The 21,442-nt window shown below is 39.1% G+C and overlaps 1 protein-coding gene across 2 annotated transcripts in view; it reads left to right on the forward strand.

The window, feature by feature from the left end:
- Nucleotides 1-663: 663 nt before the first annotated feature.
- RPRD1A (regulation of nuclear pre-mRNA domain containing 1A) overlaps nucleotides 664-21,442 on the forward strand; it is a 79,575-nt gene continuing 58,796 nt past the window's right edge. For both annotated transcript variants that reach the window (XM_055234262.2, XM_055234272.2), the window contains exon 1: nucleotides 664-1,007. In XM_055234262.2, the coding sequence (XP_055090237.1) occupies nucleotides 857-1,007 (151 nt within the window). In that variant the 5' untranslated portion in view covers nucleotides 664-856. The remainder of the gene's footprint in view (nucleotides 1,008-21,442) is intronic.

Below are 21,442 nucleotides of genomic sequence, written 5' to 3' on the forward strand. Positions count from 1 at the left end.
TTTAAATTTTTATTCATTTTTCATTTTTGTGGGTACATAGTAGGTGTATATATTTATGGAGTACATAAGATATTTTGGTACAGGCATGGCAATGCCTAATAATCGCATTATGCAAAGTTGGGTATCCATCCCTTTAAGCATTTATCCTTTGTGTTACAAACAATCCAATTACCCTTTTAGTTATTTAAAAATGTACAACTAAATTATTATTGACTCTAGTCCCCCTGTTATGCTATCAAATACTAGGTCCTATTTATATTTAGTCCTTCTATTAGTCCTTCTATTAGTCCTTCTATTTGTCCTTCTATTAGTTCTTCTATTTAGCCCTCCCCCACTACCCTTCCCAGCCTCTGGTCACCATCCTATACTCTATTTAGGAAGGTGTATTTTTAAATGTAATTGGTCATGCAAATAGTCTTTAAAGTGTCTGCCCCAATTTATACCAATTTACACGCCCATGTAGAGATCTGTAATCACTGCTTCTTTGACAGAGTTTCCCTTAAGGAGGGTTCAGGCCTGGCAAACTCCCACTATGCCTCTGAGACTAACCCAGGCGTCACGCCCCTGCCCGCCTCCCCTGCACTTGTTTCAGCTCCGCCCCTTCCGCCCGGCAGTTCCGCCTCTCGGCCGCGCGTTTTCCCAGGGCTTGCAGCGGGAGGGGCGGGGCGTGGGTCCATGTGACGTCACTGCCGGCCGGACGCCATCTTCTGGTTTGCGGCCGGGCTTGGATGAAGCGGCGGCCGTGGTAAGAGCGTGGGGAAGGGTGGGGTGAGGGGGCGAGGCCGCGGCTAGGGCGGTGAAACTCTCCTCCCCTCGGCCCCACCGCGTGGGACGGCGTGAACGTGGTGTCGGAGGGATGTCAGCCTTCTCTGAGGCGGCGCTGGAGAAGAAGCTGTCGGAGTTGAGCAACTCGCAGCAGAGCGTGCAGACCTTGTCCCTGTGGCTCATTCACCACCGTAAACACTCGCGGCCCATCGTCACCGTGTGGGAGCGGGAGCTGCGGAAAGGTGAGTCGCCCGCTTATGTCGGCCGCCCTCCACCACCCGGCCGGCCTCCAGGCGCTCCTGGGAACCCCGCTTCTCCAGCGCCCCCGGCTTCCCGGCTTCGGGATGCCAGCGCGCGGTGGTCTGCGGGCTTGGAGGAGCTGCGTGCACCACGCTTCTGCAGTCTGGGCTTAGATATTTATTGAATAAAGGAATGAATAATTTAAAAAGGAAACTCCGGTTAGCTTAACACGGAAACAGTAGCAGGGGATTGGGACTCCACACCCAATTAGGGCCAGAAATTCAGGTGGTCAGGTATTTTTTTCATTCTGTGAATGATAATGGAGGATAAGGGAGGGAGAAGGTAGGGGAGTGGAAAGAAAAAGATTGGTATGGGTTTGGGAGTTACTTCCGTCATTTCTATAACGCAGCAACTTTTGTGAAATTAGTACAGGAATAGTTTTAGAAGTCTAATATAAGAAGATGGGTAATGCAGTGGAAAAGACTCTGAATTTGTAGATTTTAGAGGGTCTCAGTTGGGCAAGTTTCTTACAACTTCTGCGTTGCAAATGCCTTACCTGAAAAGGAGAGATTTAGAGTAAGTGACCTAAAGTCCTTTCCTGTTCTATGATTATATGCCCTAATGCAGTGTCTTTGTTTTGCAAAACATTTGATAGTGTTCCTGTAAATGAAGTAAACTTTTTTGAGATGTCTGTCACTAAAATATTCAGAATCAGTTCATGTATGCAGAGCAACTTTTTAAAAAATTGATTATGCTGGTGCGACTGAAAGTAAGAAATTTCATTTGCTTAGTCTGAGCTTGTACTTTCTTAATTCATTGGGTAGAGTGGACACTCTTCATTATTGTTGCAAACATCCTGACGGATATGATGGTTTTTTTTATCAAGGGTTAAAGGTTTTAACCGTTGTTAATCAAAATAGATGCTTGCTTACTGAACCTTGTGAAAGCTATATGATGTATGTACATAACAGCCAAAATGTGAGCTAAAATGTTGGCTGTATAGAATGGAGACAAAATTGTCCTTGTATATTGTTTGTGGTTATGAAAACGTCACCCATCCTTTAGAAGAAATTGATTTACAGCCCTGTTTTTCAGTTTATGTGTAAGTATATGTGTATTGGCCCTGAGTGAGGAATTCATCTTCTGTGAGTGGACAGAAAGGTTTCAGAAACCCTGATATAAAGGTCTGGAAAGTAGCTGTGAACTTTGAAAAGTCAGGAATTAGCTTTGCTTTTACATTTTACTAGAGTTCAGAATCGGTAACAGGTTTATCTTGTTTTTTTGTTTTTGCAGAGAGCATTTAGAAACACATGTAATCAATATAGGGTTAATACCCAGACTCTCTTAAGAATCATTACAAATCAGTCAAAAAAACGGCAGTACTGTTTATAGGCATTTCACATGAGGAAATCTGAAAGGTCAATAAATGATACTTAATCTTACAAATCAGGAAAAAGTAAGCCAGTGAGGTACCACTTTATGTTCATCAATTTGGCAAAATAAAAACTATGACAATATGGATAATTGTTGCAGACGAAGAGAAACAGGAACTCTTATACCACTTGGTGGGAATGTAAAAACATGTAACTATTTTGTAGATCAACTTAGTTAATGAAGTTGGAGGTATATATTAAATATATCCTTTGACCTAGCAGTTTTCTTTCTAGGAATATATTCTAGAAATAAGTATTGTTCTCAAGAATTATGTTTATTGCAGCTTCGTAACAACAAAATTGAAAACAAGTGAGACCCTGCCCGGGCAACTTAGTGAGACCCTGTCTTTACAAAAAAATAAGAAAATAAAAAAACCATTCCATTAGCTTGAGAATGGACAAATAAATTGTGATATTAATAAAATGTAATACTATCCAAAAGTTCTCACGAATGGAGTAGAGCTGCATGAAACAACATGACTGAATTGAAAAACAAACAAAATCTTGAGCTAAGAAAACAAGGTACAGATGAATAATGCTATGGGGTAAAGTTTAAAAACATGCAAAACAGTACTCCTTTTGTTTATAGATACCTATATTAAAATATGCATAGTAGTGATTAACACCATATTCCAAGATAGTGGTTGCCATAGTGTGTCCGGAATTGGTGGGTTCTTGGTCTCGCTGACTTCAAGAATGAAGCTGTGGACCCTTGTGGTGAGTGTTAACAGTTCTTAAAGATGGTGTGTCCGGAGTTTGTTCCTTCTGATGTTCAGATGTGTCTGGAGTTTCTTCCTTCTGGTGGGCTCGTGGTCTCACTGGCTTCAGGAGTGAAGCTGCAGACCTTCACGGTGAGTGTTACAGCTCTTAAAGGCAGCGCGTCTGGAGTTGTTGGTCCCTCCTGGTGGGTTCGTGGTCTCACTGGCTTTAGGAGTGAAGCTGCAGACCTTCACGGTGAGTGTTACGGCTCATAAAGGCGGCAGGGACCCAAAGAGTGAGCAGCAGCAAGATTTACTGTAAAGAGTGAAAGAACAAAGCTTCCCCAGCATGGAAGGGGACCCAGGTGGGTTGCTGCTGCTGGCTTGGGTGGCCTGCTTTTATTCTTTTATCTGGCCCCAGCCACATCCTGCTGATTGGTCCATTTTACAGAGAGCTGATTGGTCCATTTTGACAGAGTGCTGATTGGTGCATTTACAATCCTTTAGCTAGACACAGAGCACTGATAGGTGCATTTACAAACCTTTAGCTAGACACAGAGTGCTGATTGGTGCGTTTACAAACTTCTAGCTAGGCACAGAGCACTGATTGACGCGTTTACAAACCTTGAGCTAGACACAGAGTGCTGATTGGTGCGTTTACAATCCTTTAGCTAGACAGAAAAGTTTTCCAAGTCCCCACACGACCCAAAAGCCCAGCTGGCTTCATCTCTCAATGGCACTTGCCGCAGGACTTTGCGGCACCTAGCCCCAGGCACTCCAGCCCAGAGGGAGCTTGTCCCCCATGAAGCCCAGCAGGCACCCACCCGGAACCGTGCGTAGCCCAGGCTCCCGCCCACGCCTCTCTCTCCACACCTCCCCGCCAGTGGAGGGAGCTGGCTCTGGCCTCGGCCATCCCCAGAGAGGGGCTCCCACAGTGCAGCGGCGGGCTGAAGGGCTCCTTGAGCTCGGCCAGAGCGGACGCTGAGGCTGAGGAGGCGCCGAGAGCGAGGAAGGGCTGCTAGCACGTTGTCACCTCTCAATAGGAGAAAGCTATCTAATATTTAATGTATTTAAGAAAATGGTACAAATGTGGGAAAATTAAAAGATGTGCTTTTAGCAAGGTTTGTGATGTTTCCATATGATTAAGTGTTTCATAAGTGGAAAAAGTTAAAGCATATAGAAAGATGCTTTAGGAGGAGGGTGGTAGTGATGTTAGTGTTGATAGTAACGGTGATGCTGATGAACATACCGCTGCCGCTTCAATCCTCATACTAGCCTGGGCTACTCTGCCAAGGGTTTCCTTTTCTTGACAGATGACTGCTTATGCAGGGTGTAGCCTTTGTGTCCTTCCCCTTTCCTGCAATTTTGCTCATCAACTTCAGGATTCTCATCTCCTGTAGTTTAATGATAATGGCAATCAGTTACTGAGTACCAGACATTCTTTTAGTTATTTTACCATATCTTGAATCCCATTATTTCTGCAGAATAATTATAAAAGGAATTGATCAATCTTGAAAGTATATTACAACAAACTAAGGAAAATTAGTTGAACATTTTGTGTTAAGCTAGGCATTCTTTAGTTTCTCAAAGTGTGTAAAGACAAAAATGTGAGAGTGGGAGAAGCTACTGTTTAAAAGGAATGAGCTGGGTAACGTGGCTCACGCGTGTAATTGCGGGACTTTAGGAGGCTGAGGGAGGTGGATTGCCAGAGCTCAGGAGTTCGAGACCAGCCTGGCCAACATGGCAAAACCCTGTCTCTACAAAAAATACCAAAATTAGCTGGACGTGATGGCTCAGGCCTAAGCTACTCAGGAGGCTGAGGTTGGAGGATCACTTGAGTCCAAGAGGTTTAGGCTGCAGTGAGCCAAGTGCGCCACTGCACTCCAACCAGGGTGACAGAGCAAGGCCCTGTCTCAGAAAACAAACAAACAAACAAATATAAGAATGAATAAGTAAAATTATATGTATTAGATATGGTAGCCATTCAGTTATGAAGGTTTCCCTTCTTTTCCTACCTTCCTTATCTTTGTCTCCTTTAAAGAAAGAGTTTCTGTTTGGAGGGATAAACCTCAAGGCCTTTATGAAGACCAAAATGACAAACAATTTTCCTGATAAATGCAGTAAAGTGTAATCAAAAATGTAAGTGACCATTTTGTTACTTCTTTATTAAGATGTAATTCACATACCACACCAGTTACCCATTCAAAGTATACTATTCAGTGGTTTTTAATATGTTTATATAATTGTAAAGCTACCACCAGTTTTAGAACATTTTTATTACCCGGGAAGAAACTCCATGCCATTTAGCTGTTGTCCCCAGTCCCCCATCTCTCCCAACCGTAGGCAACTGCTAATTTACTTTGCATCTATAGATTGGACTATTTTTACCATTTCATATGAATAGAATTATATAGTATGTGGTCTTTTGTGTGTTTTCCATCCATGCTGTAACATGGATGAGCCTGGAAAACATGCTAACTAAAAGAAGAGAGTTGCAAAAGACCACTTACTGTCCTTCAGTCCTTTTCATGGCCAAATATTCTGTTGTATGAATTTAGCCATCCATCAGTTGATAGACGTTTGAGTTGTTTCCACTTTTTGGCTATTATAAATAATGCTGCTGTGAGCACTCCTGTACAAGTTTTTTTTGTGGATATGTTTTCATCTTGGATATTTACTGAGGAGTGGAATTTCTGGGTCATATGGGAATCCTATGTTCAACCTTTTGAGAATCCACCAGGCTATTTTCCACAGTGGGTACATGTTTTTAAAGTACATTCCTACCAGCAGTGTATGAGGGTCCAGTTTCTCTACATTCTTGCTATATTTGTTATCTTTTTGGTTACAGCTGTCCTAGTGGGTATGAAGTGGTATCTCATGATTTTGATATGCATTTCCCAGATGACTAATGACACTGAGCCTATTTTCATGTACTTATTGGCCATTTGGATGTTGTCTGGAGAAATGTCTATTTTAAAATAAAATTTGTCTTTTTATGATTGAGTTGTAAGTGTTCCCAATGTATTCTAGGTACAAGTATTGTATTAGATTCATACCACAAATATTTTCTTCCATTCAGTGGGTTGTCTTTTTACTTTCTTAATAGTGTCCTTTGAAGGTGACTGTTTTAAACTGTAAATGTCTCAGTCAATACTAGGCTAAATTATGAAACTTAATATACATCATTAGTTTATATTCATTTCTGTAGAAATATTGACCATGAACATACCTGAACTTAGAAACCAACACTAACATTTGGGCTCTTTTCTACACATACTTGCTGAAAGATCTCTATAAGAGCTGTAGAAAACAAGATAGATAGGAGGAGATTCTTTGTAGTTGGTGAAGGTCACTGCCCTCCCTAGTCTAGTGATTGTATCCTTTGTACCAGCCTCTTTTATGTTATATTGGTGTCTTAACAAAACTATAAGTGCCTCAACCCCTTAAAGTATGTTAACTCACCCTGTGTTTATTGATTGTGTATTACAATGGTAAAGAAAACAAAGAGAAAACAGTTTATCCCCACCCTCAGAATTTATAGTCTTGTGGTAAGGGCAACCAATAAACAAAAAATTTTAAATACAAATTTTGTGTTTAGTTCTTTGAAGGAGGAAATCTTTAGTTAGAGGGAAATCATCTCTGCAAGGTGACGTTTAATAAAAGACCTTTTATATTGTATTATAGGTTAGGGAGTTACATATTGGTTGTGAAATAGTGGGCTCCTTCAGGTTGTTTTCCCTATTTCAAATTTTAGCTCCCCAGCATACTGCGTTTGATGAAAGTTTTTAAATATTTGTTGAATTAACATTCGTATTCACTAATACGGCTTAAATTTGTAAGATGTGCTAAAATAAGTACTGTATATTCTTGGCTGTTCTTATTAATTTGGTTTTAGAAAAATGGAGAAGTGAAAGAACATTTTTCTTTCTTTTTTTTGAGACGGAGTCTCGCTTTGTTGCCCAGGCTGGAGTGCAGTGGCGTGATCTCAGCTCACTGCAACCTCCACCTTCCCGGGTTCATGCCATTCTCCTGTCTCAGCCTCCCAAGTAGCTGGGACTATAGGCACCCGCCACCACGCCTGGCTAATTTTTTTGTATTTTTAGTAGAGATGGGGTTTCACCGTGTTAGGATGGTCTCGATCTCCTGACCTGGTGATCCGCCTGCCTCGGCCTCCCAAAGTGCTGGGATTACAAGCGTGAGCCACCACACCTGGCCAAAAGAACATTTTTCATTTGCTTTAAAAATATATAGCAATATAAATCCTAAAAATGAAGAGATTCTATTTTAAATTGACAATTCAGTGGCTTTTATGTTGTCTGATACTGTTACTTGTTTCTGTTTCAGAGTTAGAATTGAAAAAGTAGGTAGACAATGCTTGCACCTTCTAAGTTCTTATATTTAAGAGGATTAATGTTGTCAAACTGACATGGTGACTCCCATGTAGTCATCTTGCAGCTTCAATAGTTATAGTCTTTCTTAACACCTCTAAAAAAACTTAATTTCTTAAGATATCGAATATTGAGCCAGTATTTATTTCCGTGATCATTTCACTTTTTTAAAAGCCATTTGTTTGAATCAGGATCCAAGTAAAGTTCATTTATTGCAATTGATTACTACGTAAATAAAGTTCCTTTACATCTATGTGTGCCATCTGTCTTTTATTTTAAATGTATTCTTTGAAAAAAATCAAATTGGTTGTTCCAAAGAAATTCTTATTCTAGACCAGGAATTTCTCCTACTTTCTGGTTTGAGGATCTCTTTACTCTTAAAAATGGAAGATTCTAGATCTTTTGTTTATGTGGGTTATATCTATCGGTAGTTACTACATTGGAAATTAAAACACTTAAAAGTTTATTTAATAATTATTTGTTTTAAAACTATAATACTAAATCGATTCATATTAAATAATATTTTAAAAATTTTTAATTAAGGCCAGGTATGGTGGCACATGCCTGTAATCCCAGCACTTTGGGAGGCTGAGGCAGGCAGATCACATGAGGTCAGGAGTTTGAGACCAGCCTGGGCAACTGGCAAAACCATGTCAGCACTAAAAATTTAAAAATTAGCCGGACGTGGTGGTGCACATCTGTAATCCCAGCTGCTTGGGAGGCTGAGGCACAACAATTACTTGAACCCGGGAGGCGGAGGTTGCAATGAACTGAGATTACTCCAAGCCTGGGCGACAGACTGTGTCTCAAAAAAAAAAAAAAACGATTTTTAAAATTACAAATGGACACATTGTACATATTTATGGGATACAGTTTGATGTTTTGATGTGTATGTTGGTCTAATGATCAAATAAGGGTAGTTAGTATCCATTACCTCATGCAATTATCATAACATAAATAACATTTTTAATGAAAACCAATTATGTTTGCTAAAAAATACCAGGGAAAGGAGTGATTATTTTACATTTTTGCAAATCTTTATAAGATCTGTCTTAATAGAAGCCTGCTGAATTCTCATGTCTTTTTCTGCATTCAGTCTTGCTGTATCACATGACCTCTGCAAAACAACACTATATGTTTGTGAGAGAATGAGAGTGAAAAAAGGCAAATAATAGATGAGCATTCTTGTGAAAGTAGTTCTGACTTAATTGACCCCATGAAAGTGTCTTGACTCCCTGGGATCCACAGACTGTTGGCTGAGAAGTGGACCATTTTCTGAATATTGATAATTAGATCAAGAGACTAGGATACATTGCTTTGCCTTAAGCAGACATATCCCTCTAAAATATTAATTCCCCAGAAAAACAGAAACTGAATTTATAAAATTTCCCTTTGGCCCATAACGTAATTTTATTTAGGTTCTCTTTCCTGTGACATTAAGGTTTTTTAAAAAAAGATGTTGATTTGATGTTTTTACAGCTGATTCAACAAATTATCTCTAAATTTCTTATGAAAATAAAAGTTCCTACATTAAATAAACAATCTGTAATTTTACAGGCTTTTTTTCTTGATAAAATAAATTTTTCAGTCAAAATGTACAAGTAGAAGTTTCTTCTATTGGTTTTCTGGCTGGGTGCAGTGGCTCATGCCTGTAATCCCAGCCAGCCCTTTGGGAGGCTGAGGTGGGTGGATTGTTTGAGGCCAGGAGTTTGAAACCAGCCTGGGTAACATGGCAAAACCCTGTCTCTACTAAAAATACAAAAATTAACGGGGTGTGGTGGTGCATGACTATAGTTCCAGCTACCCAGGAGGCTGAGGTAGGAGGATTGCTTGAGCCTGGAGACGGAGGTTGCAGTGAGCCATGATCTGGCCAGTGCAGTCTGGCCTGGGCAACAGAGTGAGACCCTGTCACAAAAAATACAAGAAGTTTCTTCTGTTAGTTTTCTTTATTCACGAAATACTTATTGACCTCCTTACTGTCTTAGTGAACAAGGATGATTGAGCAGATAAAAGGACATACAACTGTGTTCATGGAGCTTACGTTATCAGCCAGGCAAGTGGACTCTGCTAAACTAGTAACTGCACAGTAATACAAAGGAGAAATGTAATTGGGAACCTATCCTAGTTTATGGAATCAGGGAAGGATCCTTTGATTTAAGATTTGAAGTATATGTAGAATTTACTAGGAGCTGTACCTAGAATATAGACATAGGTTTTAGCTGTTGTAATCATTTGAATGTGGTCTTATGTAGAACAGCATTATTTGACTTTTCAAATAGAACATTTCTGTTCATAAGTCCTTTCTGGAGGTAGACAGGATAATACACATTTAGATAAACTTTTATTTTATTTTATTTTTTTTTGAGACAGGGTCTTACTCTCTCACCCAAGCTAGAGTGCAGTGGCATGATCTCGACTCACAGCAACCTCTGCCTCCTGGGCTTAAGCGATCCTCCCACTTCAGCCCCCTGAGTACTGGGACTATAGGTGCACACCACCATGCCTGACTAATAATTTTTTTTGTATTTTTTGTACAGACGATGTTTGCCATATTGCCCAGGCTGGTCTCAAACTCCTGGGCTCAAGTGATCCTCCCGTTTTGGCCTCCCAAAGTGCTGGGATTACCGGCATGAGCCATGGAGCCTGGGCTAGATAAACTTTTAGTGTTTTATGTCTGAAAATAAGTGACTTAAGGGTTTTGTGTGTGTGTGTGTGCGTGTGAGATAGATAGATATAGATATAGATATATATATATATATATATATATATATATATATATATATGTTTTTGTTTTTGTTTTTTTTTTTGAGAGACAGGGCTTAGCTCTGTTGCCCAGGCTGGAGTGTGGTGGCAGATCAAGGCCCGCTGCAGCCCCAACCTCCCAGGCTCAATCAGTCCTCCTGAGTAGCTAGGACCACAGGTGCATGCTATCATGACTGGCTGAATTTTTTTTTTTTTTTTGGTAGAAACAGGGTCTAGCTATGTTGCTGAGGCTGGTCTCGAACTCCTGGGCTCAGATGATCCTCCTGTTTTGGCCTCCCAACGTGCTGGGATTATAGGTGTCAGCATTGTGCCTCACCTTTTATTTTTGTTTGTAAAAATGTATTAAGAGGATTATACAGAAAAAAGAAAAATAAAAGGATTATAATGATGAATTATTTATTTAGTCACCTTGCTGTCATCTGAGCTTTTTGGTCATTTTGGTTCTCTTGCATAACTCGTGGCTGTTCTGAGGTGCCTGTTCATCTTGTTCTCCTTTTTATAGCTTTTTCTTCTTTCTATCTGTTATAACTGGTAATTTTTTTTTTTTTTAACAAAATGGTTTACCATGCTTATGTTGAATGCTTGGATTTTCCAGGTGTATTTTTAAAAATATTTATTTAGCAGGTAATATGCACATAATATGAAATTTAAAAGGCAAAAAAGGCTGGGCATGGTGGCTCACACCTGTAATCCCAGCACTTTGGGAGGCCGAGGTGGGCATATCACTTGAGATCAGGAGTTCAAGACCAGCCTAGCCAACATGGTGAAACTCTGTCTCTACTAAAAATACAAAATTTAGCTGAGTGTGGTGGCGGGCACCTGTAATCCCAGCTACTTGGGAGGCTGAGGCGGGAGAATCACTTGAACCTGGGAGGTGCAGGTTGCAGTGAGCCGAGATTGTGCCACCGCATTCTAGCCTGGGAGACAAAGCAAGACTCCCATCTCAAAAAAAAAAAAAAAAACCAAAAAAACCCAAAAGGCTTTAAAGAATAATATATGGGTTTTTTCCATTCCTATTCCCTCCTTAACCATTTCTCTGCACAGAATCAGTCTGTTAACAGTTTAATGGCATTGCTTCATTTCAAAAAATGATTGCATTGTATTTCATTTTATGGATGTGCCAAAATTTACATAATTGTTCTGTTGATGAACGTTTAGGATGTCAGTTTTTTCTGTTAAAATTTTTCTATTAAAATTTATAAATATATGTTTGTTAGTAAATATTCTAGTATTTTCTTAATGGTTTCAGGTGATGATTTAAGAGACCTTGATAGAAGTGCTAGGCATTAGGTTATCACACAATTTTGTGAAAAGTTCATTTTTACCTCTAGCCATTTGATATGCTACCTTGTTTTTCTATGTATCTGGGTGTATTTTCACTCTCATTCTGTTGCATTGATCTGTCCACTCATGTAGCACTGTTATTCCTTATTATGTTTTCATGTCTGATAGGACATCCACCCTCTCAGACATGCTTTTTTCCCTTCAGCAATTACTCTTCCCTGTTTCAGAGTTTTCTTGTGTATTCTTGTTTTGTTTCTCTATATAAATTCTAGAATCAATTTATTTATAAGAACAAATTTTTTGATATTTCTGGAATTACCACTTTAATTTGTTACGGTATCTGAAAGAGAATGTACGTCTTTATAATGGCAAATGTCAGGCTGAGAACTGTGCAATCTTATTTTAAATGTGTATTTAAGTGATTTTCAGATGTCACTTCATGATACTTTGTAAAAACTAAAGAGTATCATGAAATGCACATTTAAGTTTGAAATAATTGTCTAACTTTGTGCTAAATGTATCTTACTTGATTCTCATACAGGCTAATAGAAGGAAGTATTGAAGGATTAAGTCGCATTATGAAAAAAGACTTAAAACTAAAAACATCAATTAGTTTTTCTCTAAGTTGGGAAATGGTTTGTATTAATTGATTTTTGTGATGGCACACTTTGATCCAGTTAAAGGAACATCATTTTGCTTCAGAGTATGGTTTAAAAATACCTTAGACATTTAATCTAGCAAATCATTTTTGTCAAGGACCATATTTTTGCCAAACTATCAAAAAATTCATTTTTCTTAGTTGAATATCATGAGGTATTATCTTGAACAGCATTTGTGATGGTTAATTTTCTATGTCAACTTGACTGGGCAACAGGATGCCCAGACATTCAGCCAGCCATTTCTGGATATGTGTGTGGAGGTGTTTTCTGGATGAGATGAACATTTAAATCAGACTGAGAAAAACAGATGCCCTCCCTAGTGTAAGTATGCCTTATCCAGCCAGTTGAAGACATAAATAGAACGAAGAGGTTGATTCTTCAGTGAATAAGGGAGAACTTCTGCTGACTGCCTTTGAGCTGGGACTTTTTTCTTTCTTTTTTTCTCCTGCCTTTGGACTCAAACTGAAGTATTGGCTGCTCTTCCAAGTCTCCAGTTTGCCAGCCTTCAGACTGGAACTACGCCATTGGAAGTCCTGGTTCTAAGGCCTTCAGACTGGAACTACTCCTTTGGCTCCCCGGGTCTCCAGGCTCTCTTTCAGTCTGAACTGCAGATTGTCAGCCTCCAGATTTCCCATGGCCAATTCCTTATTATCAGCCAATATTTCTGTCTCTGTCTGTGCTATTGGTTCTATTTCTGTGGAGATCCCCAAGTAAAAGTAATCTGAGCACTTCATCTAGATTTACTAACATTTTTTTTATTTATTTATTTATTTATTTTGAGATGGAGTCTCGCTCTGTTGCCCAGGCTGGAGTGCAGTGGCGTGACCTCTGCTCACTGCAACCTCTGCCTCCCTGGTTCGTGATTCTCCTGCCTCAGCCTCCCGAGTAGCTGGGATTACAGGCACCCGCCACCACATCTGCCTAATTTTTTTCTATTTTTAGTAGAGATGGGGTTTCATCATGTTGGCCAGGTTGGTCTTGAACTCGTGACTTCAAGTGATCTGCTTGTCTCGGCCTCCCAAGGTGCTGGGATTACAGGCATGAGCCACCATGCCCGGCCATAGATTTACTAGCATTCAATCGGTAAATCAATTAGTGTGGGTTTATAATTTGATGCTTTAGATGGTGTTTTTACTTTCTGTCATAAATATGCTGATGATTCGATGATCTTTTTCTGTAGCCCCAGTCTCAGTGTCACTGAATGGCATTTCCTAAACATCCCAAACTCATTGTGCACATAAACCCTTTTTTGTCATCTTCCCCCATTCCCATTCCTCTTCCCTGTTGCTCTGCCTTTCCTATTTCAGTGAAAGGCATTACTAATCTTCTAGTTGCCTATGCTCAGAACTTCAAGATTGTTTCAACCCCTTCCTTCATAGTTTTCTCACCTTCAGCTTTTTTTGTTGTTTTTGGCAGCGTCTCCCTTTTCCTTTTTCACCCCACTGCCTAGGTTCTCATATTTACTAACATTCTTGCAGTAGCCTCCCAGCAGATCTCCTTGTGTCTAATCTCATTCACCTACTAGCTGTCCTCCTTACTCATGTTAACATAGAATTACTATATGACCCAGTAATTTCACTCCTAGGTATATGTTTACGAGACTTGAAAACAGATATTCAAACAAATACTTTATAAGAATTCTCATAATAGGACTGTTCATAGTGACCAAACGATTGAAACAACCTGCATGTTCATCAGCAGATGAATGGATAAACACATATGGTATATCCACATGCTGGAATATTATATTCAGCTATAAAAAGGAATGAAGTACTGATACATTCTACAGTGTGGAGCAACCTCAGAAACATGCAAAGCGAAAGAAGGCAGACACAAAAAGTCACATATTGTGTAATTCCATAATATATGAAATACCTAGAATAGATAAATCCATAATGCTTCAGGGGGCTACAGTGAAGAGAGGAATGGGGAATAAGTACTTAATGGGTGTGGGCTTGTCTTTGGAGGTGCTGAAAATATTTTGGAACTAGATGGAGGTAGTGGTTACACAACCTTACAAATGCACTAAAAACCCCTGAATTATTTGCTTTAAAGTGGTTACATTTATGGTATGTGAGATTCATTTCAGTTTTATAAATGATGTATCTTGTACTTTAATGTGTCTGTGTGCGTTTATATACTTTTTCTTTTCTCTATTTCTCCTCTATCCCCTAGTCTCCAGACTCTCATGACAACTCCTCTCTGAAGGTTTTTATAGTCTCTCCTGGGAAGAATTAATTGTTCACCCACCGATCATCCCTAGTTCTGTTTTTTGGGATGGGTTCTTTAAAACTTTTTTTTTAAATTAAACTTTAAAATTTTAAATTTATAATTTCAGTTAACATCTTAAATTTGAATTGAGGTTGGGTGTGGTGGCTTACACCTGTAATCCCAGCACTTTGGGAGGCCGAGGCAGGTGGATCACGAGGTCAGGAGCTGAAGACCAGCCTGGCCAACATGGTAAGACACAGTCTCTACTAAAGATACAAAAAATTAGCGAGGTGTGGTGTTGCATGCCTGTAATCCCATCTACTCAGGAGGCTGAGGAAGGAGAATCGCTTGAGCTCGGGAGGTGGAGGTTGCAGTGAGCTGAGATCGTGCGATTGCACTCCAGCCTGGGTGACAGGGCAAGATTCCATCCCCCCGCCCCCCCCAAAAAAGGATACAACTTATCTTCAATAGCATACAAAAACTCTGTTCCTCTATAGCCCTGTCCTCCTTTTATGTTATCACAAATTATATCTTTATATGTTGTGTGCCATTTGATAAACTTACGTTTTATGCATTTGATTTTTAAATCACATAGGAAACAAAAAGAAGTGACAAACTAAAAATACAATAATATTGGCTTTTATATTTACTTAGGGAGTTACCTTTACTGATGTTCATTATTTCTTATGGCTTCTAGTTGCTATCTATCTAGTATCCTTTAATTTCATCCTGGAGGACTGTCTTTAGGATTTCTTGTAGGTCAGGTTTACTAGTAACAAACTCTGTCAGCTTTTGTTTAGCTTGAAATGTCTTAATTTCTCCTTTAGTTTTGAAGGATTGTTTTGCTAAGTATAAAATTGTGGTTGACAGTTTTTTTTTTTTTCCTGTTAGGATGTTAATACATTGTCTCACTGTTTTCTGGTGTCGTGGTTTCCAATGAGAAATTGGCTTTTAATCTTACTGAGACTCCCTTCTTGCTGCTTTCAAGATTCTCGTTGTCTTTGTTTTTGACTGATTATAATGTGTCTTAGTGTGGGTTTGAGTTTATCTTGCTTGAAGTTTGTTAAGCTTTTTGGATTTGTAGATGCACGTCTTTCTTCAAGTTTTGGAGTTTTCAGCCATTGGTTAATCGTGTATTATTTCTTCATCCCTCTCTTTTGCTTTCCTTTTGTAACTTCATAATGCATTTGTTAATTGGCAGATCCCTTAGGCTGTGTTCATTTTTCTTGATTTTTCTTCTTGCCAGACTCAATAATTTTAATTGTCTTCAAATTCACTAATTTTCCCTACTCTTGACATTTTCCATGGTGTCATGTACTTTTAACTGTTGTTATTATAGCATTTATCTATAATAATGTGTTGAATTTCTTATTACTGGAAGACTGAACTTACTTCTTTATTCCCTCAGAACCTAGCATACAATAGACACAATAACTATGTGTTGAATGAGTTACTGAAAGAATGTTGAAAAGTGTGTAGAATCTGAAGGTTTTAGAATTAGAAGAGGTATTAGAGAATATTTGTTTTTTTCTTTTAGAACTAGTGTATGATTTAGGAACTTCTGATATATTGAGCCAAATAATGAACCCCCAGTTATATTTTCTTGGTTGAGAAAGACCTGAAAAATTTCCAGCCTTTTTAGTCTATTATATTATTCTACCCTTTTCATACTTAACCGTATTTAGAGCAGTAGTCTATTAAAGTATGGTCAACAGACTACTGTGGATCACCAAGACCCTTTTAGGGGGTTATATGGGTCCAAAAGGTCAAAATGATTTTCATACTACTACTTAGGCTTTTTTGTCCTTACTTGCTATATTGACACATATCTTGATGATACAAAAGCAAAGGTGGGTGAAAACCAGTAGCACCTCATTAATTAAGGCAAACTGTACTAGTAATCATTGCACAGTTTTCCATTGAACAACATAGGTCTGACCTTTGTGGGTCCATGTATACATGAATTTTCTTCCTTACGCAGCAAGACCACCAACTCCCTAAGTTTTCGGAGGGTCAAAAATTAAATGCAGGTTTTTGATTGTGTGATGGGTTGGTGCCTGTAACACCTGTGTTATTCAAAAGTCAACTGTACTTTTAATGCCACACACCCGCAGTTTAAAAAAAAATCAGTTTTACCTAATGTGCACACTAAAAGCAGTAAAAAAAAAAAAAAAAGAAAAAAAAATTAATTCTGGTGTGGTAGCTCACACCTGTAATCCCAACGCTTTTGGAAGCTGAGGTGGTTCGATTGCTTGAGCCCAGGAGTTTGAGACCAGCCTGGGCAACATGGTGAAACCCTGTCTCTACAAAAAAAAAAAAAATACAAAAATTAGCTGGTTGTGGTAGCGTGTGCCTGTAGTTTCAGCTACTCCCTAAGGACTAATAATGGTGAGCATAGTTTCATGTACTTATTGACTATCTACATATCTTTTTTGGATAAATGTCTATTCAAGCAGTTTGTCCGTTTTGAATTGAGTTGTTTTTTGTTGAATTGTAGGAGTTTTTTTTTTTATGTATATTCTGGCTATTAATCTCTTAGAAGTTTAATGATTTGCAAGCCATATATGACACACGTTGTGATGATACAAAAGCAAAGGTGGGTGGAAACCAGTAGCAGCTAATCATTAATTAAGGCAAACTGTACTTGTAATCATTGCACAGTTTTCCATTGAACAACATACTCGGAGGTTGGAGGATCCCTAACTCAGGAGGTTGAGGCTGTGGTGAGCCATGACTGTGCCGCTGTACTCCAGCCTGGGTGACAGAGTGAGACCCTGTTTTTTTTTTTTTTTTTTTTTATAAATATATATAACAGAATTTACAATTTCAACCTTTTTTATTGTACAGTTCGGTGGCATTAAGTACATTCAGTTATTGTGTAGCACTCATCATTATCTCCAGAACTTTCTTCCATTTTCCCAAACTGAAACTTTGTATCCATTAAACATTAAATCCCCATTTTCTTCTCCCGCAACAACCCTTTTATTTTCTGTCTCTATGCACATCAAAAGCACAAGCAGATACCATTTCATATCCATTAGAATGGCTGTTATCAAAAAACAGAAAATAACAAATGTTAGTGAGGATGTCAAAACAAGTAAGAACCCTGGCACATTGCTGGCCAGAATATAAAATGGTGCAGCTGCTATAGAAAACTGTATGGCAGTTTCTAAAAAATTTAAACATACTATTACCATGATTCAGCAATTCCACCTGAGTATAAACTCCTGAAGAATAAAGCCGGGACTCAAACAGATATATGCACACCCATAATTCCAATGTTCCACAGCAGCATTATTCACAACAGCCAAAAGGTGAAAGCAACCCAAGTGTCCAACAACAGATAAATGAATAAACATAATGTAGTGTATACATACAGCAGAATCATTCAGCCTTAAAAAGAAAGGATATTCTAACCCATGCTACAACACAGATGTACCTCAAAAACATTATGCTAAGTGAATTAAACTAGTCACAAAAGAACAAATTGTATGATTCTAGTTATATGAGACACCTAGAGTAGTCACATTCATAGGTCTGACCTTTGTGAGTCCATGTATACATGAATTTTCTTCCTTATGCAGCAAGACCACCAACTCCCTAAAAGTTTTTTTTGGGGGGATGTCAAAAATTATATGCAGGTTTTTGATTGTGTGATGGATTGGTGCCTGTAAGACCTGTGTTTTTCAAAAGTCAACTGTATTTTTAACGCCACACACAGTTTAAAAAAGAAATTAGTTTTACTAATGTGCACATTAAAAGCAGTAAAAATGGCCAATTTTGTTAAATCTTGATCCTTGAGTACATTTTTGTGTGTGTGCATTTTTTCCTTGTGGTAAAAATAATACATGGCAGGGCATGGTGGCTCACGCCTGTAATCCCAGCACTTTGGGAGGCCGAGGTGGGTGGATCACCTGAGGTCAGGAGTTTGAGACCAGCCTAGCCAACATGGCGGAACCCCATCTCTACTAAAAATACAAAAATTAGCCAGCAGTGGTGGCGCATGCCTGTAATCACAGCTACTTGGGAGGCTGAGGCAGGAGAACCACTTGAACCTGAGAGGCGGAGGTTGCAGTGAGCCGAGATCATGCCACTGCACTCCAGCCTGCGCAATTCAGCTCTTGCTGAACACACTTATTAGCTGTAAATGTTTTTTTTTCATAAATTCCTTGGGGTTTGCTATGCAGATAATTATGTCATCTGCAAATAGTGACAGTTTTATTTCTTCATTTACAATTTTTTGTATTTTATTTCCTTTTCTTGCCCTATTGTACTTGCTAGAATTTCCAGCACCATGTGTAATAAGACTGATGAGAATAAACAGTTATTGCCTTGTTCCTGATCAACATTCGATCTTTCTCCATTAGATGTAATGTTAGCTGTAGGTTTTTTTTTTCTTTTTTTTTTTTTTTTAGGTGCTTTTTATCAAGTTGAGGAAATTCTCTATTCTTGATTTCTGAGGGATTTTATCATGAATGATTGTTGAATTTTGTCAGAAGCCTCTTCTGCATTAATTGATTTGACCATGCAGTTTTTCTAGCCTGTTAATATGGTGCATCACATTGATGTTCTAATCTTGAACTAGCTTTGCATTCCTGGAATAAATTAAACTTATCTGTGTTGTATAATTCTTTTTATATGTTGCTGAATTTTATTTACTAATATTTTGTTAAGAATGTTTACATTTGGCCGGGTGCAGTGGCTCACGCCTGTAATCCCAGCACTTTGGGAGGCTGAGATGGGTGGATCACCTGAGGTCGGGAGTTTGAGACCAATCTGACCAACATTGAGAAACCCCTTCTCTACTAAAAATACAAAAGTAGCCAGGTGTGGTGGTGCATGCCTGTAATCCTAGCTACTTGGGAGGCTGAGGCAGGGGAATTGCTTGAACCTGGGAGGCGGAGGTTACGGTGAGCCCAGATCGCGCCATTGCACTCCAGCTTGGGCAACAAGAGCGAAACTCTGTCTCAAAAAAAAAAAAAAAAAAAAAAGGAATGGGTATATCTATATTAATGAAGGCTGTTGGTCTGTAGTTTTCCTTTTTTTGGGTTCTGTGTCTGGTTTTGATATCAGAGCACCATAGCACTAACTTCATAAAATGAATTGAGATGTGTTCCCTCTTCTAGAAGAGAGTGTGTAGAATTTTAAAGATTCTTTAAACATTTGGTAAAATTCTCTGGTGGAAACCATCTGGACCTGGAGATTTCTTTTTGGGGAATTTTAAGATTGTGAACTCAATTTCCTTAATTGTTACAGGGCTATTCAAATTATCTGTTTTATATTGAGTGAGTTGTGGTAGCTTGTATTATTTGAGGAAGTGGTCCATTTTATCTAAGTTGTCAAATTTATATGCCTAGAGTTGTTCATAATATTTCCTTTTTATCCTTTGGATGCCTGTAGGGTCTGTAGTAATACCCTGTTTTATTCCTGATATTGATAATTCTTGTCTTCCCTCTTGTTTCTTTGTCATTCTGGCTATAGGCTTTTCAGTTGTATTGATCTTTTCAAATAACCAGTTCTTTGCTTCATTTATTTAATTGTTTCTGCATTTTTATGTTTTTATTTTCATTGATCTCTGCTCTAACCTTTATTATTTCATTCCTTTTACTTGCTTGGGTTAATTTTGTTCTTTTTTTTCTAGGTTCTTGAGGTGGGAACTTACTACAGATTATTGATTTGAGACTGTCTTTTTTCATGTGTACCATTAGTGTTCAGAATTTCTCTCAGCACTGCCTTAGCTATGCCCCACAGATTTTTATTATGTTGTATTTTCAACGTATTTTATATGCTAGTTAAAGGATTTTTATGATGGCTGCTTTCTTTCTGTCTGTCTGTCTGTCTGTCTGTCTTTCTTTCTTTATGTCGAGACAGGGTCTTGCTTTGTTGCCCAGGCTGGAGTATGGTGATGTGATCGTAGCTCACTGTAACCTCCAACCTCTGGGCTCAGGCGAGCCTCCTGAGTAGCTGGGACTACAGGTATGAGCCACCATGCCTGTCTAATTTTTTAATTTTTATTTTTGTAGAGATGGGGTCTCACTGTGTTACAGCCCAGCCTTGGTGGCTGCTTTAAAGTCTTTGTAAGATCATTTTAACATCTCTACTTTGTGTTGGGATCTGTTGATGTTTTTTTTCCCATTCTGTTTCAGATCTTCTTGGTTCTTGATATGGGATGATTTTTATTTTTTTAGTGGATGCATGGATTTTGGGAGGTTATGTTATGAGACTCTAGGGTTTTTTTTGAGATGGTCTCTCACTGTCACCCAGGCTGAAGTGTGGTGGCACCATCGTGGCTCACTGCAGCCTTGACCTCCCAGGCTTAACAGTCCTCCCACCTCAGCCTCCTGAGTACCTGGGATTACAGGTGTGTGTCACCACACCCGGCTGATTTTTTTTTTTTTTTTTTTTTTTTGTGAAAATGGGGTTTCACCATGTTGCCCCGGGCTGGCTTTGAACTCCTGACCTCAAGCAATCCACCCACCCTGGCCTCCGTATAGTGTTGAGATTATAGGCATCTGCCAATGTGCTTAGCCAAGATGGTAGATTTTACTTAATCTTAACTGGGTTTCTCTGACACTGCCCCATCAGGAGAAGGAGGTACTCTGGTACTGTTGTGTGCAAGTAGAAGTTCTGGCTTTCCAGTAGGTCTCCACTGACACCGTGGGGAGGGGAGAAGGAGTATATGGTCCCATTACTGCTGTACCATGGTGAAAGTCCTGTTGTTCCACTAGGCCTCCTGTGATACAGCCCAGTGGGGAGTGTTTCCTTATTGCTGAGTGGGATTGGAAGTCCAGGTTCCCTACTTTGCTTTCTCTGACACTGCTCTGGTAGGGATGTTGGGCTCCACATTACAGTACTGTGAGGGTGGAAGTCTAGGCTTACCATATTCTTTGCTGGTATGGGTGTGGCAGAAGATTTTTTCGATGGTGTTTGGTTGGAGCAGAGCTGTTTTTGTGTAAAATGTTTTCCATTTTGCTGTTATAATAGAAAAATCATGACCTATA

Source organism: Symphalangus syndactylus, chromosome 1 (genome assembly GCF_028878055.3).
Source record: "Symphalangus syndactylus isolate Jambi chromosome 1, NHGRI_mSymSyn1-v2.1_pri, whole genome shotgun sequence".
Classification (NCBI taxonomy): domain Eukaryota; kingdom Metazoa; phylum Chordata; class Mammalia; order Primates; family Hylobatidae; genus Symphalangus; species Symphalangus syndactylus.